The 24,880-nt window shown below is 45.5% G+C and overlaps 1 protein-coding gene across 2 annotated transcripts; it reads right to left on the bottom strand.

Moving 5' to 3' along the window:
- Positions 1-944: 944 nt before the first annotated feature.
- On the bottom strand, positions 945-24,518 carry PLEK2 (pleckstrin 2). Of its 2 annotated transcripts, XM_082386670.1 has the most exons (9): positions 24,371-24,516; positions 16,406-16,570; positions 7,138-7,319; positions 5,834-5,925; positions 5,332-5,519; positions 4,997-5,098; positions 3,153-3,236; positions 2,168-2,246; positions 945-1,422 (listed from the first exon to the last, which is right to left on the bottom strand). In XM_082386670.1, the coding sequence occupies exons 1-9, from the start codon at positions 24,410-24,412 to the stop codon at positions 1,295-1,297; spliced, it is 1,062 nt and encodes a 353-aa protein (XP_082242796.1). In that variant the 5' UTR covers positions 24,413-24,516; the 3' UTR covers positions 945-1,294. The 2 variants fall into 2 exon arrangements, with proteins under 2 accessions (XP_082242796.1, XP_082242797.1); XM_082386671.1 differs by lacking the exon at positions 3,153-3,236 and having other exon boundaries at positions 24,371-24,518.
- Between the last annotated feature and the right edge of the window lie 362 nt (positions 24,519-24,880).

The following is a 24,880-nucleotide window of genomic DNA, read 5'->3' as shown; positions in this document are numbered from 1 at the left end:
ACTGATACCATACAGAGTGGGGTGTAATTGTGCCAATTTAGAGTCAAGAAGCCATCAAACCAAATGCAGTTTAATTCAGGTAAACACCTGTTGATAACAAGAAGCAATAAAGAAACTAATTCCAAGGACATAGACCTTGGTGAAATGCCAAATGGAAAATGGTGCTTTAAAAGGCAGTCTCTTAGAATGTAAGGAATAAAGTAAAACCTCAGATCAGGTATTCTAGACAAGATTAAGAGGAGACAGTTCAAACTATTGAAGAGAATGAATTTTTACTTAAGCACTTTGGAAGTATCCACTCCCCTTAAATGTAAGTTACGTATCTATTCATTAAAGGAAGCCGAAGCACTTGTACTTGGCAGATTACTGTATTAAACTTGAAAGTAATAAAAATGTTTTTAAAGATACTGTATGATGCAGACTTTTCACTACTTCAGATTAACCTCCTAACTGGTGAAGCTTCTTGGTACCTATTTGTCTCCATTAATCTTCATTCTAAAACCCAAAATTTCATGCCTTGATTTAATTCTTTTCCCATTGACATCTTTCTGTGTCCTTTAGAGAGCTCCTGTTCCTGTCCTTCAGCAAGCTCCTGCTCTGTGTCTATCTAAATGACATTTTTTTCCACAGAAAAGCTGTAATTTTACTTTTTTTTGTATGTGTGACTAATCTGTCCGAGTCCATGATTTCTTTTCTGCAACGTATAATACGAAGGCTTTTCAAAGCAAAACGATATTTTCAAAATTTTGCCCCCATCCCCACTTTAAGATGAGGCATGTTGTAGTGACAGATCACTTGAGATGTTTTTATAATCAGCTTGTCTAATAATTCGTATAGCCTTAAGCATGAAAAACCTTTGAAAACTAAAACTTGGTATAGGAATTCTAATAGCCAGGAACAAATATCAATTTTTATTCATTCCAAAGAATGAGTTGCTGACAGCATTTCAGAGAGCACCACCATGAGACTATAGTGTTTTATTTAGTATTACAACGTGGCCAGTTAGTGTGACAAGGGAAACCTACTTTGGTACCCAAGGAATGGCTGGTTGTGATGATGGGCAGAAGTCAAGATGCTGATGCCTAATGTCTATTCTAGCATTTCCATGTTAACTTTGAAGGTGGGGACGGAAATAGCACCACTACCGACTGTAATCTAAGGAACTTCACCAATCTCACTCCAAAGCAGTACAAAATAGAAAAAGCTAAAAGTCTTAACACATTCCCATTTTCCAGGAAATCCTGTGTCATCTATTAAGAGGGAGGAATCCTGATCCCGTTCCCTCAGGTCCTTGTCACGTTAGCTTTTTGATAGCTTCAATCCACTCTGAACGCTCAGCCTTGCTGCTGGCCTGGATATAATAGTGTGTGTCATCCTTAGTAATCACTTTGAAGAGATTTCCCTGGACATTCCCTTTAACCCCTAGGCAGGAAGAAAAAAAAAATCAGCGAGTGAACATCCATGTCTGCTTTCAGCTGGGAGTAGCTGAAAGTCAACTGAGACACAGACAAAAACACATATCATGAAGTATTTCTTAGTATAAATGTGTATGGTTAGGAAATCCCACCAGATGTGTGCTTTCCTCTATTCCTCTGGTCCATCCCCTCTCCCTCACCTGTGCCTTAAGGCCTGCCAGTGCTATGTCTGGACGTTCTTGGAAGCCCTCTTGGCCTGCCCCCTATGCAAACCACAGGTCTACAGTCTAACTCACATCAAAGAGTCCAGTATGTTTATGTTAAAACCAGACACAGATGTGGGATTTGACTTGAATTGTTTAACTTCTTTGAACCTCAATCTCTACATCCATAAGTTAAGAATACTATCCTCCTACCTCAACTGTCTATTGTGAAATTAGTGTGCTAATAGTGTGTTGTCAATCCTTAAGCACTACTGTAAGCTACTGTTCTTAGGTGGAAGCCTATGGGCCAGTAAGCACAGAAAAGGATGGGAAAGAATATTAAAGACAAGGGTCATTTAGTTGTGTTGTTAACACACTAAGAACACCCCACTTGCCCTTTCTCTAATTGGCTTCAAAGCTCACACTATTCATCGTCTCGCTGAGAAAGCCCATCAGCCCTCACAGCTTAGTCCTTCATCAGCAGAGTGTTAACTGAGAGCACAGGAGGGAGGCCCCCGAGATCAGGCCAGGGCCAAAGTTGCCCCTTACCCATGGGAACGCCATTATCCTCCAGAGCAGATACGAGTGAACCACGAAGAGAAAACCCACCCACTGGCCGGTTCTCTTCCTGCAAAGGAAAGGAGACCTGATTAGGAACTGTGTGAAGGCACAAAAAAGAAGAGTCACCCTCTCATCTATAACCACCCGCAGTCAGCCTGCTAAAGTAGTCTGTGAGAGTCATTTGTAACAGCAGTTGAGGCTGAACTTGGACATCACATGGCAAGTTGTCTACACCAGCAAGGAAGTCTGGGCTTCTTCATTCCACAGCCAGCTGCGGCAGTGCCACCCCCCTCCCTGTCCCTCGGCCCTCCCTGTGGTCTAGCAGGGTCCCGGGGTGGGAGGCTCTTTCAACCTCCTTCAGTTTCTCAGCTTAGGGTGGGGTTCCTGACTGAAGCTCAGCAAGGGAGGAACGTCCATTCTTATTTCAAAAAACGAATACATCTACCAAGACAAGGCTGAACAGGCTGACTAAAAGGACATTTTTCTTTTCTTCTGATTGGAATTCGATCAAACCCAGCATGCAGTAATACTTATTATCTGAAACTCAAGAATTATGGCTTAAATATTAAATGGTAAAAGAAACCTTTCAAAACGTTGGTGGGGACATGAGGTTGAGGGGGCAGAATGCATGGACTCTTTGGGTGGAAAGGGGTGAAAAGAGACTAGAAAGCACCAGTTAGGAGTCTCTTTATCAGCCCACCTCACCTTCCCTAGGCACACAGCCAGCTTTGGAGAAACTGAAAGACGCTTTTCCTCTCAAAACAATGTAGATCCACTGAGCAGGATCCACTGAGCAGGCAACAATGTGATGAAAGAAAGGAGTGATCAGACTGCGAGGGGTAGCCTGCACTGTGGAAGGAACGGCATAGTGGGTGGGAGTTATGGTAGGGATGCTGGGAGGAAGGGCGGAGGTGAAGCCAGCTGCCTGCCCTGCTCTGGAGAGACGTGTCTGGGAGCATGACAAGGCACTCACTTTGGAAGGGTCGTAGTAATGCAGAAAAGCGGGGTCCTTCCTCAGAACAAAGCGCCGCACCTTCCAGTTTTTCCTCTTGTGCCCCTGAGGCAAAGAGAGGGTGCAAGGCTCATCGGTGACAGCTCTCAGTCACTTCCTCCCACCTCCGTGCCTCCAGTGCGGAACCTCGAACCTCCCAGCCAGCCTGCTCCAACGAACAACTTTCTCAAAAGAGCCTGGAGACCTGGGGATTGCAGTGACGTGTCATGGGCTTCACGGCTCAGTGACACTTCACCAACAGCACTGTCACCTTTAGCCTAGTTGACACAGCCAAAGAGGATCAGCACTGAAAGAAGGGGGGAGCACTGCCTGGACACCACTCAGGGCACACGGAGGACAGGGAGGTCACAGGTTTCAACTGGACCAAGAACTCACAGGCAAACTTGAACCCAAGGGCACCAAATTTTAAGCGTCAACTTAGTCCGAAAACAAACCTATGCCTACAGGTATATATATGTGCACTTATATACAGTGAAAACCACTTTGGCATTCTACATCAGAAAAAGAGTAAGGCGTAGTAAACAAACTTATGGTTACCAAAGGGGAAAGGGGGTGGGGGAGGGATAAATTAGGAGTTGGGGATTAGCAGATACAAACTATCATATATAAAACAGATAAACAACAAGGTCCTACTGTATAGCACAGGGAACTATATTCAATATCCTGTAATAAACCATAATAGAAAAGAATAGGAAAAAGAATATGTATATATATATTTATAAATGAATCACTTTGCTGGACACCAAAAACTAACACAACCTCGTAAATCAACTCTACTGCAAAAAAAAAAAAAAAAAAAGAGTAAGAAACAATCAATTATATGTTTAAATCTAAGCATGGAAGATACTGCCATGCGTGTGACTGTGGCTTCACCCCTAGATCACAAAGCTTCCTTAGCCCTCTAGCCTGGAGCACCCCGAGTTCCTCCCACACCCTCCTCCTCTCCCAGGACCTCACTACCTCCCCTCACCAGACTCCCTTCAGGCCCAGCAGAAGCAGAGCCCTTGGAATAAACAGGCAGTTACGTGGACAGTAAGCAATCTAAGAGCAGAAGGGGATCCTGATACGCAAGAAGCAGGTGACAATGACAACGAGTGCTCCAAGAAGATGGGAACGGTGCTGAGCAGCGTTGTACAGACGCACACATTCACATGGCGTGTCAGGAGCGCACAGACACAAGAGGTGTGTAGGAGATTGGCTTACACCTCAGGTGCCGGGATGCGGCAGCTTGGTTTGCAGGCACAGGTGGACATGCCGCAGGTGTGACTGTGACCCGGCTGTCCCCGCTTAACGTGGCCGCTCTCCCAACATGGTAGGAGCAGTGGCCATGGTCAGTTTTTAAACACGGAGATTACACTGTAGAATTTCACCTTCAACCTACTGAAGTAGGTGGAGAAAATACTTCTCAAGGGGGCAGGCAGAGTCCCACAAAAGCTGGCAGAGACTCCAGGAAGCCTCAGGGAGCAGAAAGCCAGCAAAGGCAAAATGCCAACCAGTAGGCAATGCCCTTCCAGACAAATAAGTGAACTGGGCAGTGACATAGGCATTGTTTTCTAATGCTGCGATAACTACTTGTGTGCACTTTTCCCGGAACGCCCCCTTGTCTGGGGCTCGTGTATGCATGAGTGGACACGTGCATGCCCCTTGATTTGCTCCTGGTGGCTACCACTGGACCCTGACTTTAGCAGGTTCTGCTGATAATTAGTGCCCCTGGCAGTCTCAGCCCTTCCCGCCCTTTGTGGGGATTCCTGCCTCCCCCGAGCTTGAGAACTGCCCATCTGCTCCCCCCTCCAAGGCGGCCATACCTGCTTGGCCAGATAGCCTTGCTTTACCACTGTGCCACTTAACTCCACGGTGCTGAGACTGATTTCTTCCTTGGAGCTTATCTTCCTCTTGGAGCTCTCAGCCTAGCGGGAAGGAGAGAGCAAGAACTCTGTCACCGAAAGGTCCTAGTTCTAGGCTGTGGAGGCTACCGCGGGGGAAAGGAAAAGCCTCCATACAGAAAACCCACTCCACCTGGGGTGAAGCTGTTCCCCCAGCCTTGGCCTCTCACCCGTGACTGTGGACCCCCGCCCCCCCCACCCTGTTGCCTCTTCCTCTCTCTGCCCCTGTGGCAACAGGAACCCACTCCTTAACTTACAAAAGTGTACAGGGCCATGGAGTCATCCAGGAACTGCTCAGCCAGATCCCCAGAGCGAATGGCTCCCGTGCTTCGGGTGCCTACCGGCCTAAGGAAGTTCTCCTCCATGAGCATGGAGGCCAGGGTCACAGCCTCCAGACGGCTGGCTGCAAAGTTGTTGGAGATGAGCCAGTCCACCAGGGAGGAGCCTGCATCAGGGCAAGGGCAGCGCCCGTCAGATGACAGGCTCCAGACCAGCTTCCTCAGGGTGCTTGGCTGTGACCTCATTGACCCTGACCTCTTGGGCAGCCTGGCATAGCCTTGGGGCTCTGCCCTAGAGCAGACCGAAGGCCCCACCTGCTGCTCAGAGCTGTGGCCGCACTCACATGTGGCCATCTCAGGCCAGCCCCTTGGCTGGCAGGCAGCTCTGGCCTCAACACAAGCCGGTCAAGCACACTGAGTCCCGGATCACCAAGCCCCAGGTTTCCAGTGCCTGGCCCAGCCCCCGAGAGGGGAGGCTCACCTATGAAGGTCTTTTTGTAGGTACTTCCCTGCTCCATGTTGGGGCTTGGCCGGATTCCGCTGCTGCTGTCATGCATCTTGTCCACGATGCGACTACACGGAAGGAAGGCAAAGGAGAGGGACCCTTGTCACACTGACAGGTATGAGGGAGGGTCCAAGAGTCGTTGCTAAGGGTATAAAGCACATGGCACATGGCATGATACACATCGCAAAAAAAGGGGTATTCCCTTATGCATCAGAATTTGAGAGGTAGGATTTGGGGACGTTTCTTCTTCTTCTTGCTCATCTAAATGTTCTAATATTTCTAGACTAGACAGGTATTACTTTTGTAGTAGAACTAATGAGCTGTGGCATTTAATTTAGAAACAAAAGAATGTTCAGTAATGATTCTCTATGATCTACTGCATAAAGTTCAAACTCCTCCAGCTACTTCTCAAAGTCACCCATCACTTGAACCCACACCCATCTGCCACTGGTCCTCCTTGCACTCACCATGGTTCAGCCGCACCCTAGATGCACAATCAAGATCCCAGAGCCTGGTATGGAGCTTTTTGGTAGTTTTGCTGCCTGGAAGGTTAGGGGGTATTTCCTGCAGATGGGCTGATGTAAGAGATTCCATGATGGGAACTCCTTTCATCCGTCCCTACTTTAGAGTATCACCTCCACTACTGTTTTCCTTCTGTTCTGTGGGATGATTCCTGCCACCAATGGAAGATCTTTTCTCATTCTCTGTTTATGTACTTGGGCTGGAAAGCCCCTGAGATGAGACTTTGTTTATTCTCATTTGCATCTCCTGAGCACCTAGAGCAATGTATGGCATGCAGTAGGCACTCAATAACTGTTTCCTGAATGAATGAATAAATGAATGAATGGATGAATGGATGAAGAATCCCACAGAGCGAGAATGCAACCGCTACCAGAACACATCGTTCTTGCCCCCAGGCTGCAAACAAGACTAATGACTTGGGTGAGCAGAGATTCCTGGGGAGCTGTCACATAGCCCTGAGCACCCTGGCTGAAACTGAAGAGAGGGTGTCAAGACACTGAGGGGGGCAGGAGCAGCAGAGGCCCCAAGAGGTTCCCAGGGCAGGTAGGTAGGACCACTCCCAGGCAGAGAAAACAATGTAAACAGGACAGTGACAGTGAAAGGCCCTGAAGCACAATGGTGGTACCAGTCAGGCCAGGGTAACAGCCACAGGCCGCTCCCCCCGCCAAACCCCACCCCAACCCTGCATCCCCGCTGCACACAGACAGAAGAGTCTGCAGCCAAGCCAGGTAGGGCAAGGGCAGGGCCCAGGCACTCACTGCAGGCTGATGTGAGGGGGCAGCTTGAAGGAGTTCTTCAATATGTGGAGCTGTTGGACCTTCCCCGGCTGCCCCGCGTGAATAGCTCCTGTTATCTCAAAGGCCCAGGCGTCCCTCTCCTCTCGAGAACAGGCCTCCAGGAAGTACTCCGTGGATGTTTGAGTCTTCAGCTTAATGAGGAGCTGTGGGAAGACAGCCAGTCAGACCAAGCAGGCAAGAGAATGCTGGCTGGGCAGCTAAAATGACAGAACCAAGGCGAATCTGGGAGGCCACGTGGTCCAGTGACTGCCAAATGCCCGACCACTCAACCACACCCCAGCTGGTGGTCTTTAAAAGATTTGCTTGTACACCTCCAGTGACGGGGAGCTCACCACCTTTCCCCTTTGGACAGACTCATTAGCATAGGGTCTGCTTCCTGGGCACTTGGTCTCTCTGCTCCTGATTCTGCCTTCTAGAACCACATAGATTGAGCTCACCTCCTATGACAGCCCCTGTGCTGAAGTGGGAAATGCACAGGCTTCCAGGTCAGACCGATATGGATACTTAGCTATGGACGTTTGGGCACGTTAAAGGACCCACTGACTCTCAGTTCCTTCACCTGTCATATGAGGCTATTAAGGCCTACCTTGAAGGAACTGTTAGTTCTGCTCCTCTTCATCCTCTTTCTAATCGGGTCTAATCATCCCAAGTCTTTCACACGTTCCTCATATGATACTGTTTAAACTTTCTCAACCAGTTTATGCCCTGCTAAATGTTCTGCAGTTGGTTCAACATTCTCATAAAATATGACCCTCGGAATGGAACAAACTGCTCCAGGGAAGGTCTGGGGGTACAAGGCAGCACGGGCTTGAGGTTTCATTAGCAGTGGCATCTTCAGGGCTTGATGCTCTGTACAGTCAGCTGAGAGTCTTTTTCAGGTGGGCCACATCTCCTCCATCTTTTAAATGGGCATTTAGGGGTTTTTTTCAGACATTGTGAGATTTTGCATTTTGATCCTACTAAATGTCATCTGAGTAGACTGGGCTCACAACTTCTGTTGGAAAACAGAAGGATTCTGTCTCATTCCGGTTCTGTTTTCCAATGTATTAGCTCCCACCTTGCTTTGCTTGCAAACTTCATCAATTCCTTCACCTAAACAGCAAAAATGGATAAGACAAGGTGGGCTCACGGTCCCAAAGAGTACCATGAAGCCGTTCCTCCAAGTTAACATGGATTCACTCATCAACATCGTGGAAGGATGAGTTCAACCAGCACCCTGTCAGTCTGTAGTTTGCCATTTTAATGAAAAGATCTCAGGAGAGACTATAAAGTTCCACATGAAATCCAGACACACTTTTTTATAGCTTCCCTAATTAAAAATAAATTAACCACACACACACACACACACACACAGATGATACACTTTATAACTTGTTCTTAGTGAACCTACTGACTCCTCTTGGCTTATTCCCCCTCAAGTAGTCATGAACTGGCAGATGACAACTTTCTCTGTTTGAGAATTTTACGTAGAATTAGGAAGAAGTTCACAGCTCCAGCTAGCAACTTGTCTCCTTTTTTGAAACACAGAACAAAGTTTTCCTATCACCAGCCTGTTCTACGAGCACTTCTGCTCTCCACTGTTCCTTAAAGACTATGAAATGGTATCAGGTCAACAAGTTAACCTATAGGGGAGGAGGAGTCAAGATGGTGGAGTAGGAAGAGGTGGAGTTCATGTCTCCTCACAACTAGGGCCCCTACCAGGCACTGGTCAGGGACCTTGGAAACCTAAAGGGACGGGAGGAATCCCCGAGCAACCGGGTAGGATGTTGGGGGGAAGGGGGAGGGGAGGAAAAGTGGAGGTGGGATGGGACTGGCACCCCTGAGGGGCGGCTGGGGGAAGGGAGGGGTTCTCAAGATTGGAGGAGCCCACCCATGGAGCAGGGATTAGCAGGGATGGGGAGAGACCTTTGGGGTGTTGGGGGATCAGAGGGGAATGAGGCTAGTGTCTCCCCTGCCTGCTCAAGTCCCAGAGAGCCTGCTGGGGCCCTGGGCCTAAACCTCAGTCCTCCGGGACCCCCTCCAGCCATGCTGCACCTAAGCTCCACCCCCCACCAAGGCCTTTTCCAGGCTTCTTTTTTTTTTGGCTGTTGTTGTGGTTCTGTTTTTGCCTTGTGGTTGTTTCATTTATATTTTTATTTTTCCTAATACATTTTTAATTTTTCTAATTTTATTTTATTTTTTATTACTGTTTTGCTTTTTTTTTTTTTTTTTGCCTGCACTGCGTGGCTTGAGGGATCTTGATTCCCAGGTGAGGGGTTGGGCCTGAGCTCCTGTGGTGGAAGCACTAAGCCCAAACCGCTGGACTAACAGAGAACCTAAGACTCCAGGGAATATTAATCGTTGTGAGATCTCCTGGAGGTCCTCATCTTGGCACCAAGACCCAGCTCTATCCAACTGCCTGCAAACTCCAGTACTGGACGCCTCAGGCCAAACAAACAGTAAGACAGGAACACAGCCCCACCCATCAAAAAAAAAAATGAGACAACAAAAAAATATGTTACAGATGAAGGAGCAAGGTAAAAACCTACAAGACCAAATAAATGAAGAGGAAATAGGCAACCTACCTGAAAAAGAATTCAGAGTAATGATAGTAAAGATGATCTGAAATCTCGGAAATCCAATAGAGCCACAGATTGAGAAAATACAAGAAATGTTTAACAAGGACCTAGAAGAACTAAAGACCAAACAAACAGTGATGAACAACACAATAACTGAAATGAAAAATACACTAGAAGGAATCAATAGCAGAATAACTGAAGCAGAAGAATGAATAAGTGAACTGGAAGATAAAATGGCGGAAATAACTGCTGAGGAGCAGAATACAGAAAAACGAATGAAAAGAAGTGAGGACAGTCTCAGAGACCTCTGGGACAACATTAAATGCACCAACATACAAATTATAGGGGTACCAGAAGAAGAGAAAGAGAAAGGGTCTGAGAAAATATTTGAAGAGATTAGAGTCAAAAACTTCCTTAACATGGGAAAGGAAATAGCCACCCAAGTCCAGGAAGTGCAGAGAGTTCCATACAGGATAAACCCAAGGAGAAACACACCAAGACACATATCACTCAAACTAACAAAAATTAAATTCAAAGAAAAAATATTAAAAGAAGCAAGGGAAAAGCAACAAATAACATACCAGGGAATCCCCATAAGGTTATCATCTGGTTTTTCAGCAGAAACTCTGCAGGCCAGAAGGGAGTGGCAGGATATATTTAAAGTGATGAAAGGGAAAAACCTACAACCAAGATTACTCTACCCAGCAAGGATCTTATTCAGATTCAACAGAAAAATCAAAAGCTTTACAGACAAGCAAAAGCAAAGAGAATTCAGCACCACCAAACCAGCTTTATAGCAAAGGAACTTCTCTAGGAGGGAAACACAAGAGAAGAAAGAGACCCACAAAAACAAACCCAAAGCAATTAAGAAAATGGTAATAGGAACATACGTATCAATAATTACCTTGAATGTAAATGGATTAAGTGCTCCAACCAAAAGACACAGACTGGCTGAATGGATACAAAAACAAGACCCATACATAGGCTGTCTACAAGAGACCCACTTCAGACCTATAGACACATACAGACTGAAAGTGAGGGGATGGAAAAAGATATACCATGCAAATGGAAATCAAAAGAAAGCTGGAGTAGCAATACTAATATCAGATAAAATAGACTTTAAAGTAAAGACTGTTACAAGAGATAAGGAAGGACACTACATAATGATCAAGGGATCAATCCAAGAAGATATCACAATTGTAAATATTTATGCACCCAACATAGGAGCACCTCAATACATAGGGCAAATGCTAACAGCCATAAAAGGGGAAATCGACAGTAACACAATAATAGTGGGGGACTTCAACACTTCACTTACACCAATGGACAGATCATCCAGACAGAAAATAAATAAGGAAACACAAGCTTTAAATGACACAATAGACCAGATAGATTTAATTGATATTTATAGGACACTCCACTCAAAAGCAGCAAAATACACTTTCTTCTCAAGTACACATGGAACATTCTCCAAGATAGATCACATCCTGGGTCACAAATCAAGCCTCGGAAAATTTAAGAAAACTGAAATCGTATCAAGCATCTTTTCTGACCACAACGCTATGAGATTAGAAGTCAATTACAGGAAAAATACTGCAAAAAACACAAACACATGGAGGCTAAACAATACACTACTAAATAACCAAGAGATCACTGAAGAAGTCAAAGAGGAAATAAAAAAATACATAGAAACAAATGACAATGAAAACACAACAACCCAAAACCTATGGGATGCAGCAAAAGCAGTTCTAAGAGGGAAGTTTATAGCAATTCAATCTCACCTCAGGAAATAAGAAAAATCTCAAATAAACAATCTAACAATTTAACAATCTAACAATCTAAACAATCTAACCTTACACCTAAAGCAACTAGAGAGAGAAGAACAAAAAAAACCCAAAGTTAGTAGAAGGAAAGAAATCATAAAGATCAGAGCAGAAATAAATGAAATAGAAACGAAGAAACCTATAGCAAAGATCAAAAAAGTTGGTTCTTTGAGAAGATAAACAAAATTGATAAACCTTTAGCCAGACTCATCAAGAAAAAAAAGTGAGAGGTTTCAAATCAATAAAATTAGAAATGAAAAAGGAGAAATTACAACTGACACCACAGAAATACAAAGGATCATAAAAGACTACTACAAGCAACTATATGCCAATAATATAGACAACCTGGAAGACATGGAGAAATTCTTGGAAAGGTACAACTTTACAAGATTGAACGAGGAAGAATTAGAAAATATAAACAGACCAATCACAAGTAATGAAATTGAAACTGTAATTTTAAAATCTCCCAGCAAATAAAAGTCCAGGACCAGATGGCTTCACAGACTAATTCTATCAAACATTTAGAGAAGAGCTAACACCTATACTTCTCAAACTCTTCCAAAAAATTGCAGAGGGAGGAACACTCCCAAACTCGTTCTACGAGGCCACCATCACCCTGATACTGAAACAAGATAAAGATATCACACACAAAAAAGAAAATTATAGACCAATATCACTGATGAATATAGATGCAAAAATCCTCAACAAAATTCTAGCAAACAGAAACCAACAACACATTAAAAGGATCATACACCATGATCAAGAGGGATTTATCTCAGGGATGCAAGGATTCTTCAATATATGCAAATCAATCAATGTAATACACCATATTAACAAATTAAAGAATAAAAACCATAGGATCATCTCAATAGATGCAGAAAAAGCTTTTGACAAAATTCAACAACAATTTATGATAAACTCTCTAGAAAGTGGGCATAGAGGGAACCTACCTTAACATAATAAAGGCCATATATGACAAACCCACAGCAAACATCATTCTCAATGGAGAAAAACTGAAAGCGTTTCCCCTAGGATCAGGAACAAGACAAGGCTGTCCACTCTCGCCACTCTTATTCAACATAGTTTTGGAAGTCCTAGCCATGGCAATCAGAGAAGAAACAGAAATAAAAGGAATACAAATTGGAAAAGAAGAAGTAAAACCGTCACTGTTTGCAGATGACATGATACTATACATAGAAAATCCTAAAGATGCCACCAGAAAACCACTAGAGCTAATCAATGAATTTGGTAGAGTTGCAGGATACAAAATTAATGCACAGAAATCTCTTGCATTCCTAAACACTAACAATGAAAGATCAGAAAGAGAAATTAAGGAAACAACCCCATTTACCATTGCGATAAAAAGAATAAAATACCTAGGAATAAACCTACCTAACAACACAAAAGACCTGTATTCAGAAAACTATAAAACACTGATAAAAGAAATCAAAGATGACACAAACAGATGCAGAGATATACCGTGTTCTTGGATTGGAAGAATCAATATTGTGAAAATGACAATACTACCCAAAGCAATCTACAGATTCAATGCAATCCCTATCAAATTACCAATGACATTTTTCACAGAATTAGAACAAAAAATTTTACACTTTGTATGGAAACACAAAAGACCTCGAATAGCCAAAGCAATCTTGAGAAAGAAAAATGGAGCTGGAGGAATCAGGCTCCCCGACTTCAGACTATACTACAAAGCTACAGTAATCAAGACAGTATGGTACTGGTGCAAAAACAGAAATATAGATCAATGGTACAGGATAGAAAGCCAAGAGATAAACCCACACACCTAAGGTCAACTAATCTATGACAAAGGAGGCAAGAATATACAATGGAGAAAAGACAGTCTGTTTGCTGGGAAAACTGGACAGCTACATGTAAAAGAATGAAATTAGGACCCTACCTAACACCATACACAAGAATAAACTCAAAATGGATTAAAGACCTAAATGTAAGGCTGGGCACTATAAAACTCTTAGAGGAAAACATAGGAAGAACACTCTGTGACATAAATCACAGCAAGATCCTTTTTGACCCAGTTCCTAGAGTAATGAAAATAAAAACAAAAATAAACAAATGGGACCAAATTAAACTTAAAAGCTTTTGCACAGCAAAGGAAACCATAAACAAGATGAAAAGACAACCTTCAGAATGGGAGAAAATATTTGCAAATGAAGCAACTGACAAAGGATTAATCTCCAAAATATACAAACAGCTCACGCAGCTCAATATCAAAAAAACAAACAAACAAATCCAAAAATGGGCAGAAGACCTAAATAGACATTTCTCCAAAGAAGACATACAGATGGCCAAGAGGCACATGAAAAATGCTCAACATCACCAATTATTAGAGAAATGCAAATCAAAACTACAATGAGGTATCACCTCACACCAGTCAGAATGGCCATCACCAAAAAATCTACAAACAGTAAATGTTGGAGAGGGTGTGGAGAAAAGGGAACCGTCTTGCACTGTTGGTGGGAATGTAAATTCATACAGCCACTATGGAGAACAGTATGGACGTTCATTAAAAAACTAAAAATAGAACTACCATATGACTCAGCAATCCCACTGCTGGGCTTATACCCTGAGAAAACCATAATTCAAAAGACACATGTACCCCAGTGTTTATTGCAGCACTATTTACAATAGCCAGGACATGCAAGCAACCTAAATGTCTATCAACAGATGAATGGATAAAGAAGATGTGGTACGTACATACAATGGAATATTACTCAGCCATAAAAAGGAACAAAATTGGGTCATTTGTAGAGATGTGGATAGACCTAGAGTCTGTCATACAGAGTGAAATAAGTCAGAAAGAGAAAAACAAATATCGTATATTAACGCATATATGTGGAATCTAGAATAGAGACACAGACGTAGAGATCAGACATGTGGACAAGGGGTGGGAAGGGGAGAGTGAGATGAACTGGGAGATTAGGATTGACATATATACACCACCATGTGTAAAATAGATAGCTATTGGGAACATGCTATAAAGCACAGCAAGCTCAGCTCGGTGTTCTGTGACGACCTAGATGGGTGGGATGGGGGGTGGGTGGGAGAGAGGTCCAAGAGGGAGGGGATATATGTACACATATAACTGATTCACTTCGTCATACAGCAGAAACTAACACAACACTGTAAAGCAACTATACTCCAATTTTAAAAAATTACCACCCCCCCAAGAAAAAGTTAACCTACAAGTTCCAAGGTTTAATTTACTGAGACCCAGAGTCTTAAATGCACCTAGAAAACTAGGTTGTCTTCTTAAAACTGTCTCACTTATCTGTAAATCTTTCTTTTTTATTAAGCATTTATTCAACAAACATTTACTAAGCATTTGCTATGTGCCCAGACATTGTGTCTGGTCTGATGATCCTACAAGGAAGAAGATGCAGACCCAAGTCTTTCACCAGGCTCAGCACTCCCCAGCAGTCCCATCCCACCCCCACGGAGAGCTACGCCATCTCTTTTAATCAGTGGCATTTCCAGGTTTGCAGTGGAAATTACAGAATGACATTTCACTTTTGCAGCCTCTTATTTAGGCTGGAATGATATTCAATGCCTCCCTCTCCCTTGCCCTCAACATCCAGTCAACGATGTCCTGTCAATGTTTCCTTCATAATGTTTCCTCATGTTCATCCCTTCTTTCTGCCTCATTTCCTGCCTGATTATTTTAACAGCTCCTTTTGTTTTCTATTTGAGAAAAATTTTAAACTATAAAAGAGTACAAAACAAACACCAGTAAACCCATGACCCAGAACTCACTGTCATTAATATTTTCTTATACTTAGAAGATTCATCAATTTGTCTAGAAGAGCCAAAGAAGAAAAACATGATAAGAAAGAAGAAAATGGTAAGATCCCTTCTTTATGGAACTAGTTATCTTATTAGGAACTGAGCTTAGGTCCTCATTTTGGTCTTCCTAAGAGAGTTTTCACCAGCCCCTTCTCTCAGTCAAGACCTTCAATGGCTCCCTATTACCTGTACCTGGCCCCAGCCAATCTCCCACCACTCCTTCAGTGAACATACCCTTTGGCCACAGTGGCCATCCTCATCTCCAAATTTATCCCTAACTGTCCCTTCACTTTTACCCAAGACCTTCTACCTGCCTGGAACCTCTGCCTCTTTCCTCTTTCAGATCTTTGCCCAAACCTCTATCCCTCTCACAGCTGTACCTGAGCAGACAGCCTATGATGGCGTTTTCCTCCCCTTCAGCAATACAGTGTTCTCTGCGGCTAATAATGTTTGTACCAACATTTGGAACTCTGAATGTTTTTCTGTTAATCACTTGCTTTCATAATAAGATCATTAACTGAAAGAAGCAATCTTACCATTTTCTTCCCTGACACCTCCAAGCCCAGCAAATTTCTTGGCACTTAATGGGCCCTCAGTAAATGATTAATTCAGATTCTTTTTTGATGGTAGAGTTGAAGCTGCCCCAGACTTTTGGAACACATACCCCTCGGGGGATGAAAGTCATCCTATTGAACCCCAAGTAGCAGTAATTATTCACATTTATGTAGTGTCTCCTAGCCTACAAGGTGTTTTGACCCACCATTACCTTTATGATCCTCATCACAGCCGTGAGAGAGAGTCAGGTGTCATTATTTTATCCCATTTTATAGATGAGGGACTAAGGCTCGAAGAGATGCAGTTACTTGCCCAAGGTCACATGCCTGGTACGTGATGCAGCCAGGATTTGAGTCTAGGTTTTTCAGTAACTCAGCTCTTCCCATGGCCCACACCACCTTCACCAAAGAGGCCAGAGACGGGAGGGTCCGGGGAGTGGGAGGGAGGAGCTGGGAAGTGGGGGCCTTCACTTACTGGTCGGTTTTCATACTCCAGGCAGGGGCAGGTAATGGTGCAGCCATCCAGAAGGATGCGGCCCTTGGGAGGGATCACTTTCCGACCCCCCTCGAGCTTGTAGTACAGCAGCGTGTTCTGCTGAAGGATGAACCATCGCACCTTCCAGTTGTGGACAATGTGACCCTGAGGACAGACAGGAGAACCCTGAGGTGAGGTGGCCGAGGGGACAACGTGGTGTCCAGGGAGAGGTGGCCCATGGCACAGGTGACCAGACTGTGCCATGGGATCAACTCTCCAATAAGGGGACAGCATTATCTCTCTTTTTTAGCTTAATTTTATTTTTTTACTTTGAAATAGTTTCAGTTCAGAGAAAAGCTGAAGAAAATTATAAACTTTTTTACAAAAGTGTTTAAGAGTTAGTTTTTAACGTGATGAAGCTCCAATCACTTCTCAGTATTTTATTGTGTAACTCCTACCAAAAAATAAAAAGGGTATTTCCAACATAACCACAATACAATCATCAACATTAGGAAATTTACATGAATATATTATTTTCCATCTGTTCCACAAACTCCATTCAAGTTTCACCAATTACCCCAATAATGTCCTTAATAGCCAAAGGATCCAGTTCAGAATCATATGTTTTATTTTCATTTTCATGAAGAAAGCATGAGCTTTGGATCTCTTTGTCATCTCTTTTGAGTGTGTAACAAAGACCTTTGGCATTGACTTTCTAGTTCCCATTTGTTCTTTTTTTCTGGTTATAAGCCTTGAAAGAAACTGCAAAGTCAACAGAAGAAAAGATCCTGCTACTAGGAGACAGCCATTGTTAACATTTTGTATTTCCTTCCAGTCTTTTTCCCTTTTAGTTTTTACTTTCTAGTTTTTTTAAAAATCAGGATATTACATATATGAGTTTTATTTTCTAGTTTTTCTTTTGCTGACTTTGCCAAGCATCTTCTCACACCATTAAATTTCTTTAAAACATGTCTTTTAATGACCACTAGGTGGATGCATCATTTCCTTGTCCATCTCCTGTTGTTTGTAACTGAGGTTGTTTCTTTTCTTCACTATTATAAATAACTCTGCAATGAATATCCTTGCACATAAATTTTGATCTGCATCTCTTAATTTTTTTTCCTTAGGATATACTCCAAAAAAAGAATATTGCTACTTGAAGAGTGTGGGCAATTTGTAAAGTTGAAGCCACAAATTGTTAAGGACCCTAACATTTTTACCTAGCCTGCTGTGACAGGCCTAAAAGGCAGGGGAGTTTGGGGGGCTCTCAGGTGGGTCATGCAGCCAGTGGACAGGATAGTCAGGTGAAGGCAGAGAGTCCGTTTCTAGAACAGAACAGTGGATGGGAGAATGTCTGCTGAAGAATCAGAATGAAATGATTTTGTATACGCTCATGAAAGTGACTTTCTTGGCATGTTTCCCAGAGCAGAGCCCAATTAGGGCTGGATTCTAACCAAGAGAGATGCACTTTATCTGAATCACTGTCCCCGATTCACTGGTTTCCTGACCCAGCATTTATTAATTTCAAAGGCCCCTTCAGTTCTCACATCTGTGGTGCTGCAATTCTGTTCCACGCTCAGCGTGCGTGTACTGACTGTGTTAGGGAACCGAAAATTGTCGAAGGAGTTGACTGTGTGAGCACTGGTCTACGCCAGACCACATAGCCCAGACTCAAGTCCCCTCGCCCAACAATCCCTGCAGAGGGGGTCCTGGCGCAGCATTAGCAGTAAAGGCAGTTGCTGGCACACAGGTGTGGCTCCGGCATGGGGGCCGGTGTGAGGCAGAGAAGGGGAGGGGGCAAAATAGTCTTAAACCTTAAAACATAGGTGTTCTGAGCTGAATTATCCCCCCCTCCCCATTCATATGTTGAAGCCCTAACCCCCTACTACCTTAGAATGTGACTGTATTTGGAGACAGGGCCTTTAAAGGGGTGATTAGGTTAAATAAGGCCATTAGTTGGGCCTTAATCCAATCTGACTGGGGTCTTCATGAGGAGAGGAAATTTGGACACGCAGATGTCAGGGAGGCATGCACACAGAGGAAAGGCCATGTGAGCACACAGCAAGAGGTGCCATGTACAAGCCGAGGAGAGAGGTCTCAGAGGAAACCAAACCTGCCAACAACTTGACCTTAGACTCCGATCTCCAGAACTGTGAGACAATAAATCTCTGTTGTTTAGGTGGTCCTGTCTGTGGTAGTTATAGCAGCCCTAATAAACTAAAACAACCGGAAAGGAGAAAGGGGCCTGGAGATGTTAGGGAGAGAAGTGTAACCGACAGAGGTTGAGCAGAACAAACCAATAGAGATAGGGCTACGTTTCCTGGACAAAATGCTACACTTCGCAGAATCGATGGCAGGAAGGAACAGGGAGGTGGCCGGGTTGCTGCCAGTCCTGTGCATGGGGCACTGATGCATGTTTCGCAGCCACCAAGGTGGCAGGATAGTGGTGGAAGGACAGGTTCTTCTGACACCCAGTCCCCAGAGTTACCAGGGACAAGTGGCAAACAGTGTCGGCAGGGACGTTTCCACAAGAAACGTCTGGTGGTGCTGTTGGATATTTTTGTCTGGCTGCATCATCTCTGGCTGTATGGTACCTGGCCCTCCCAAATATTCCTGAGTTATTTGATATTTATTATTCTCTCTGAAATCCCTTCTGTTGAAACTTGCTAGAGTGGACCATGTTATGAGCAGCTAAGAATCCAGACTGACAGCAAAGGAGAGCAATCCAAGAAAGGCTGATGAGATAGAATCTACTATGTAGGTAGAAAACTCGGAACAGCTGGTGACTTCACTGTGGCCGGAGGGGAGTCCCTGAAGACATTTAAGCAGAAGGATGACAAGCGTAGGTTCTCATGTTAAAAAGATCAACCGACCACACCGGGGCAGAACAGCTGAGTAAGGTCGGCCAGACCGGAGCGGCCAGCTCAGCTGGAGGTTACTGTAATAATCCACAAAATGGGAAGGAAAGCCCCATTATCCCTGCTTCTCAGATAAGCTTCGCCATAATCAGAGGGCGTAAGGGACTCATCCAAAATCAGCAGGCAAATGGTGTCAGAGGCCAAAAATACAGTGGTATAAGCTGAAAAAGAACCCAGGCTTCCCTTCACCTGGGAATCTTCCTCCCTCTCCAGGCTCCTTGTCTGTAAGTGGCTGACTGGGACCAGAGGCCAGTTGGACCACGAATGGCTTAGAGCCCCCTTAGGGGGAAGGAGGAGAGTCCATAAGCTGGGATGTAACCCTAGGACTGGGCTTAAGAAGCACAGAATGGGAATTCCCTGGTGGTGCAGTGGTTAAGAATCCGCCTGCCAATGCAGGAGACACGGGTTCGAGCCCTGGTCTGGGAAGATCCCACATGCCTCAGAGCAACTAAGCCCGTGCGCCACAACTACTGAGCCTGTGCTCTAGAGCCCACGAGCCACAATTGCTGAGCCCACGTGCCACAACTACTGAAGCCCGCGTGCCTAGAGCCCGTGCTCCGCAACAAAGAGAAGCCACCGCAATAAGAAGCCCGCGCACCGCAATGAAGAGTAGCCCCCACTAGCTGCTCTCTGCAACTAGAGAAAGCTGGCGCACAGCAACAAAGACCCAACGCAGCCAAAAATAAAAATAAAATAAATAAATTAATTTTAAAAAAAGAAGCACAGAATGTTACAGCTGGGGGACCCTTTGAAAAAGCCTATACTATACTCCCTAACTTTAATGATAAAAATAAAATAAATTAATTAATTTAAAAAAAAGAAGCACAGAATGTTACAGCTGGGGGACCCTTTGAAAAAGCCTATACTATACTCCCTAACTTTAATGATGAGGAAACTGAGGCCCAGAAAGGTCTTGCCCAAGACCCTACAACCCCAAAGTAGCAGAGATGGTATTTGTTGTGGGTTGAATTATGTCCCCCCAAAAGAAACATTGAAGTCTTAACCCCAGGGAACTGTGAATGTGACCTGATTTGGAAATAGGGTCTTTGCAGATGTAATCAGGTTAAGATGAAGTCATACTACATTAGGGTGGCCCTAAGAACACTAATATGATTGGTGTCCTTATATGAAGAGGAAAATTTGGACACTGAGAGACACACAGGGAGAAGATAGTCATGTGATGATGGAGGTAGAGATAGAATGATGCATCTACAAGTCAAGGAACAGCAAGGAGTGCCTGTGTGAGATAACAGAAAATGCAATATATTGCTCTCTGCCCCCGGTTCTTGGTACAGAGCTCCTGAACCCCCTGTAATTTCCTGGGTGACAGGAGTATCTTTTATGCTAATGAGGCAACTCTGGGTGGGCTCCTGGGTGAGGGCTGGTCACTGGAAAGACCACACCATGATTAGAAGCTTGGAATTTTCAGCGCCCCGCTCCCATTCTCTTGAGAAAAGAGAAGCGCTGAAAATGGAGTTAACAATCTATCATGCTTACGTGATGACGCCTCCATAAGATCCCAGAAATATGGGATTTGGAGAGTTTCCAGGTTGGGGGACACACAGGGGTGCTGGGAGAGTGGTACACTCGGAGAGGGCACAGAAGCTCTGGGCCCCTTCCCACATACCTTGCCCTACACATCTCTGCCATCTGGATGCTCATTTCTTTCCTTTATCACATTCTTTAATAAGCTGGTAAACATAAGTTAAGTGTTTCCCTGGAACCTCTGATCTATAGCCAGTTGGTCAGAGCACAGGTGACAACCGGGGCTTTTGACTGGTGTCTGAAGTGTGTGTGTGTGTTGGGGCACGGGGGAGGGCTGGGCAAGCAGTCTTGTAGGACTGAGCTCTTATGCTGTGGGATCTAACGCTGTCTCTGAGTAGATAGCATCAGCACTGAGTTAAATTGTAGGACACACTGGGTGTTGCAGAGAATTGCTTGGTGTAGGGAAAAACCTCCACACATTTGGTGACCAGAAGAGTCAGAAGTGAAGTGTTCTGTGTAAAAGTAAAGAAACCCCACAGGATAGAGAAACACACAGTGGGGAAGAACTAGGTTTTTCCTACACAGGAAGGAAAAATCTGCGTGTTTCCTTTACAGCCTGCGAATACAAGAAACAAAAGCGACAAGGAAGGATTCTCCCCTGCAGGTTTCAGAGAGAGTATGGCCCTGCGAACACCTTGATGTGAGACCTTTAGCTTTCGAAACTTCTTCTAGCCTTCTTGCTTTTTTCTTCCAAGCAAATTTTTTTCCTTACTCATACCATTTATATTTTTACTCTTTGGATTATAATATTATAAACATTTTTAACATCTGCATAACTGTAATTCACTTGTAATCATTTGTTTATTTGGGGGGACATATAGGTAGTTTCCAGTTTTTTCACTACAGAAATAACACTTTGTTCCTAAAGCTTGTATGGCATTTCCTGGGGATAGAGTCCTACAAATGAAATTTCTAGGCCAAAGCGTGTTGACACTGCCATGTCATTTTCTGAGTGTTGTTTCTGAGGTACGAGCCAGGCAGCAATGCCTGATTCAGTGCTTCAGCTGCTTCTTAAAGCACAAGCAGTCCAACCCACACAGATCCTCCTTCCTTCCCCCTCACCCTCCTTCTAAAGCCAGGCCAAGTGAGCACTCTGCATTTCTGTCGGGAGCTTTGCTTCTTTCTTGTCTGGGCTGGATTAAGAGCCAAATCCATCATGCCCCTGCCCGTCTCCTGCTTTGCCCTCACTGGTGATGACTGTTCTGTACTCTGGGTTTCCAGCTTGGGCCCTGCCCCACTTCTGGACCGTAAACCCCCCCTGAATCTGTGGAATCCCACCGTCGCAGCCCTGCACCTTCTCCAGTGGCCACGGGGGCTGCTGTTGCCATCCAGGAGGAGAGGGGAAATGGGGGAGAGGGAAAGCCCGACTGATCAGGAGGCAGGGGCTGTTAGCAGGGGCAGGGGCCCCAGGGGCCCCATCCCCGCCTTGTAGGAAAGGGTGTGGCTTCCGCTTGCCTCAGGGTCAGGCTCCAGCTCCAAACTCTTGTCTTTGGGTTTGGCTGGAATGTGCTTTAGGTATTTCAGCCAAGGCCCTCGGTGGGCTTTTGGGGCCAGACCTGGTTGACTGTCCTCACTTCCCTGTACCCTGTACTCCCTTAGCTGCCACCCTGGAATGGGTGGCCCATCCGGAAGAGAACTCACATCCTCCCTTCCCTCCAGCCCTCCCCTGACTCTGCGTGGTGGCGGTGTTGGTGGGGAATCATGTAAGGTAACCCCCAGGAACAAGGGGACGCCCCAAAGGGCCCCTCTGCGCGGGCTTGTCCTCAACAGGCCCCTACCAGGGCTCGGCTATCCCAGCAATCAACAATGCCCACCAAAACCCCCTGCCCAAACCCCTCTCCCTCTCACCTTATAAGCTGCAGGAAAAGTTCCCCATAGGTGGTCTCTCTAAGGTGCAGCTGCCTCCACAAACTGTGAGCGACCAACCTATCACTTTAATCCCAGTGGCATGAAACAGGCGTGGAATTTTGTACCTGCTTGTATCCACTCTGACCCTTGATCCGGCACAGCCTCCTACACCTCCTCCTGCTTACAGTTTTGAGCAAACAACACACCCGCCCTCCTATGTCAAATAATGTGTAAAATAACATGGCTGCATTTCCTATTGAACAGAAAGTGACTTTGAGACCTCAGGGTTGATCTGGTGGCCAGGGGAGGCCGAATCCCTTCACCCCTCTTCATCCATCCCCCTCCCAAAGCTGTAAACTCAGAAGAGCCAAAAGGCTCATCCCCAGATTTTATGCTCTGCTGTTAGGGTTAGCATAAATGTTTAGCGTGAACATCAATGTTAAAAGAACTTTTAAAAATCTAATTTCCTCTTGCAGCTGCATTTTCATTCATGTTCTACCTTGATCCTATATGTTGAGTTTTTGTGTGGACTCTTGCTTGCTGTGGGAAAGGCCACACGGGGTGATGTGGAAGAAACGAGGATGGAGGTGCCAGTCCCGGCTGTTATTAGCCCTGGGGCTCTAGGCAAGCGATCTCATCTTTCTACCCCTGTTTCCTCATCTGTAATACAGGAATAACAATACCCACCCTGCAGTGGGACAGAAAACGGTTTGGGGGCTTCCCTGGTGGCACAGTGGTTGAGAATCTGCCTGCCAATGCAGGGGACACGGGTTCGAGCCCTGGCCTGGGAAGATCCCACATGCCGCGGAGCAACTAGGCCCGTGAGCCACTACTACTGAGCCTGTGCGTCTGGAGCCTGTGCTCCGCAACAAGAGAGGCCGCGACAGTGAGAGGCCCGCGCACCGCAATGAAGAGTGGCTCCCACTCGCCACAACTAGAGAAAGCCCTCGCACAGAAACGAAGACCCAACACAGCCAAAAAAATAAATAAATAAAATTAATTAATAAATACAAAAAAAAAAATTAAAAAAAAAAAAAGAAAAGAAAACGGTTTGGAGTCAGCCTGAGTGGGTTTGATCGTGTTTCATCACCCACTAGTCCAGATCCTGAGCTACTTAACCTCTTTGAGCTTCGTTTTCCCCTTGAAGAAAGGGGGGGTGGTGGTTATGTGGGACCACCAACCTGTCAGACTGTTGGGAGGATTAAAGGAGACAACGTCCAGGACTGGTGCACAGTAGGGGCTTAAGAAACATAAGCTTCCTCCTCGCTCACGGGTTATTGTGAAGAATATAGGAGACGATGCATTAACTGGACGGGCGCTGGGGACTACTGAACACACTTTCGTTGTTTTAATACATCATATTTAAATCCTATACGCTTCGTATTTTAGTAAGTTGTTTTAATTAAGCTGTCCACTACGAGTAGCCGCCCCCTGCACCCCACACGCCCTAGCCAAGCGGGATTCTCCTCCTCGCCTGTGCCCTGGCCCCTCTTTTCTATCTAAAGCTCACCCCCAACCACCGTCCACCCGGCTCTCCCCACTACACGCGCCTCCTCCCAGCGTGGCCCCAGGCCGCCCGATCGCGGCTCAGGTGAGCCGGCGCCCGCCGCGGGCCCGCCCCGGGCCGTGTCCAGAGAGGCTCCGTTGCGCTCACCCTCTTGACGAGGAAGCCCTCCTTGAGCACGCCGTCCTCCATGTCGCCGCCGACGCGCCCTCCTCGGTGCGCCGTCCCGCGCCTCCCGCTCCTCCGCGCGCAGCTCGGCGCGCGCTGCGCCCAGGAAGCGCCTCTGATCCGGCGCCGGCGCCGCCCCGCTGGCCCGCGCCCAGAGCCCGAGGCCGCGGGGCCTCCCGGGCAGGAAGTCAGTCCTGGACAGGATTTCTGACGTGGTCTCCCCGCAGAAGGTGCCTTAGGGTCCGTGGTTAGTCCTCAGGGGAGTCCCGCCCCCGTGTCGCCTCCCGGAGCCTCCCCCGCCCAGGCTCTCTCCATCCAGGTTCCCCCAGCGCGCTCTGCCCCTCTGACTCTTCCCGTCTTTGCCCATCTTCCTCCACTCCCGGCCTTAACCAGGTACTTGCCTGGCACTTAGTATATTGCCGTTGACTAATACTTAACGGAATTAAGCTGAACCGAAAGGATTTCAAAGATTTGGGGTCATTCCTGAGCTCC

This window comes from Balaenoptera borealis, assembly GCF_965194805.1.
Source record: "Balaenoptera borealis genome assembly, chromosome: 3".
Classification (NCBI taxonomy): Eukaryota; Metazoa; Chordata; class Mammalia; order Artiodactyla; family Balaenopteridae; genus Balaenoptera; species Balaenoptera borealis.
This window is presented reverse-complemented; position numbering and strand designations above follow the sequence as displayed.

Coding starts and splice junctions, on each gene's coding strand:
- PLEK2 (XM_082386670.1), bottom strand. CDS start 24,412: ATGGAGGACGGCGTGCTCAAGGAGGGCTTCCTCGTCAAGAGG. Junction 3,237..4,996: donor AAGGCTATCTGGCCAAGCAG/GTATGGCCGCCT, acceptor TCTTTGCCTCAG/GGGCACAAGAGGAAAAACTG. Junction 1,423..2,167: donor GGATAATGGCGTTCCCATGG/GTAAGGGGCAAC, acceptor CTTCCTGCCTAG/GGGTTAAAGGGAATGTCCAG.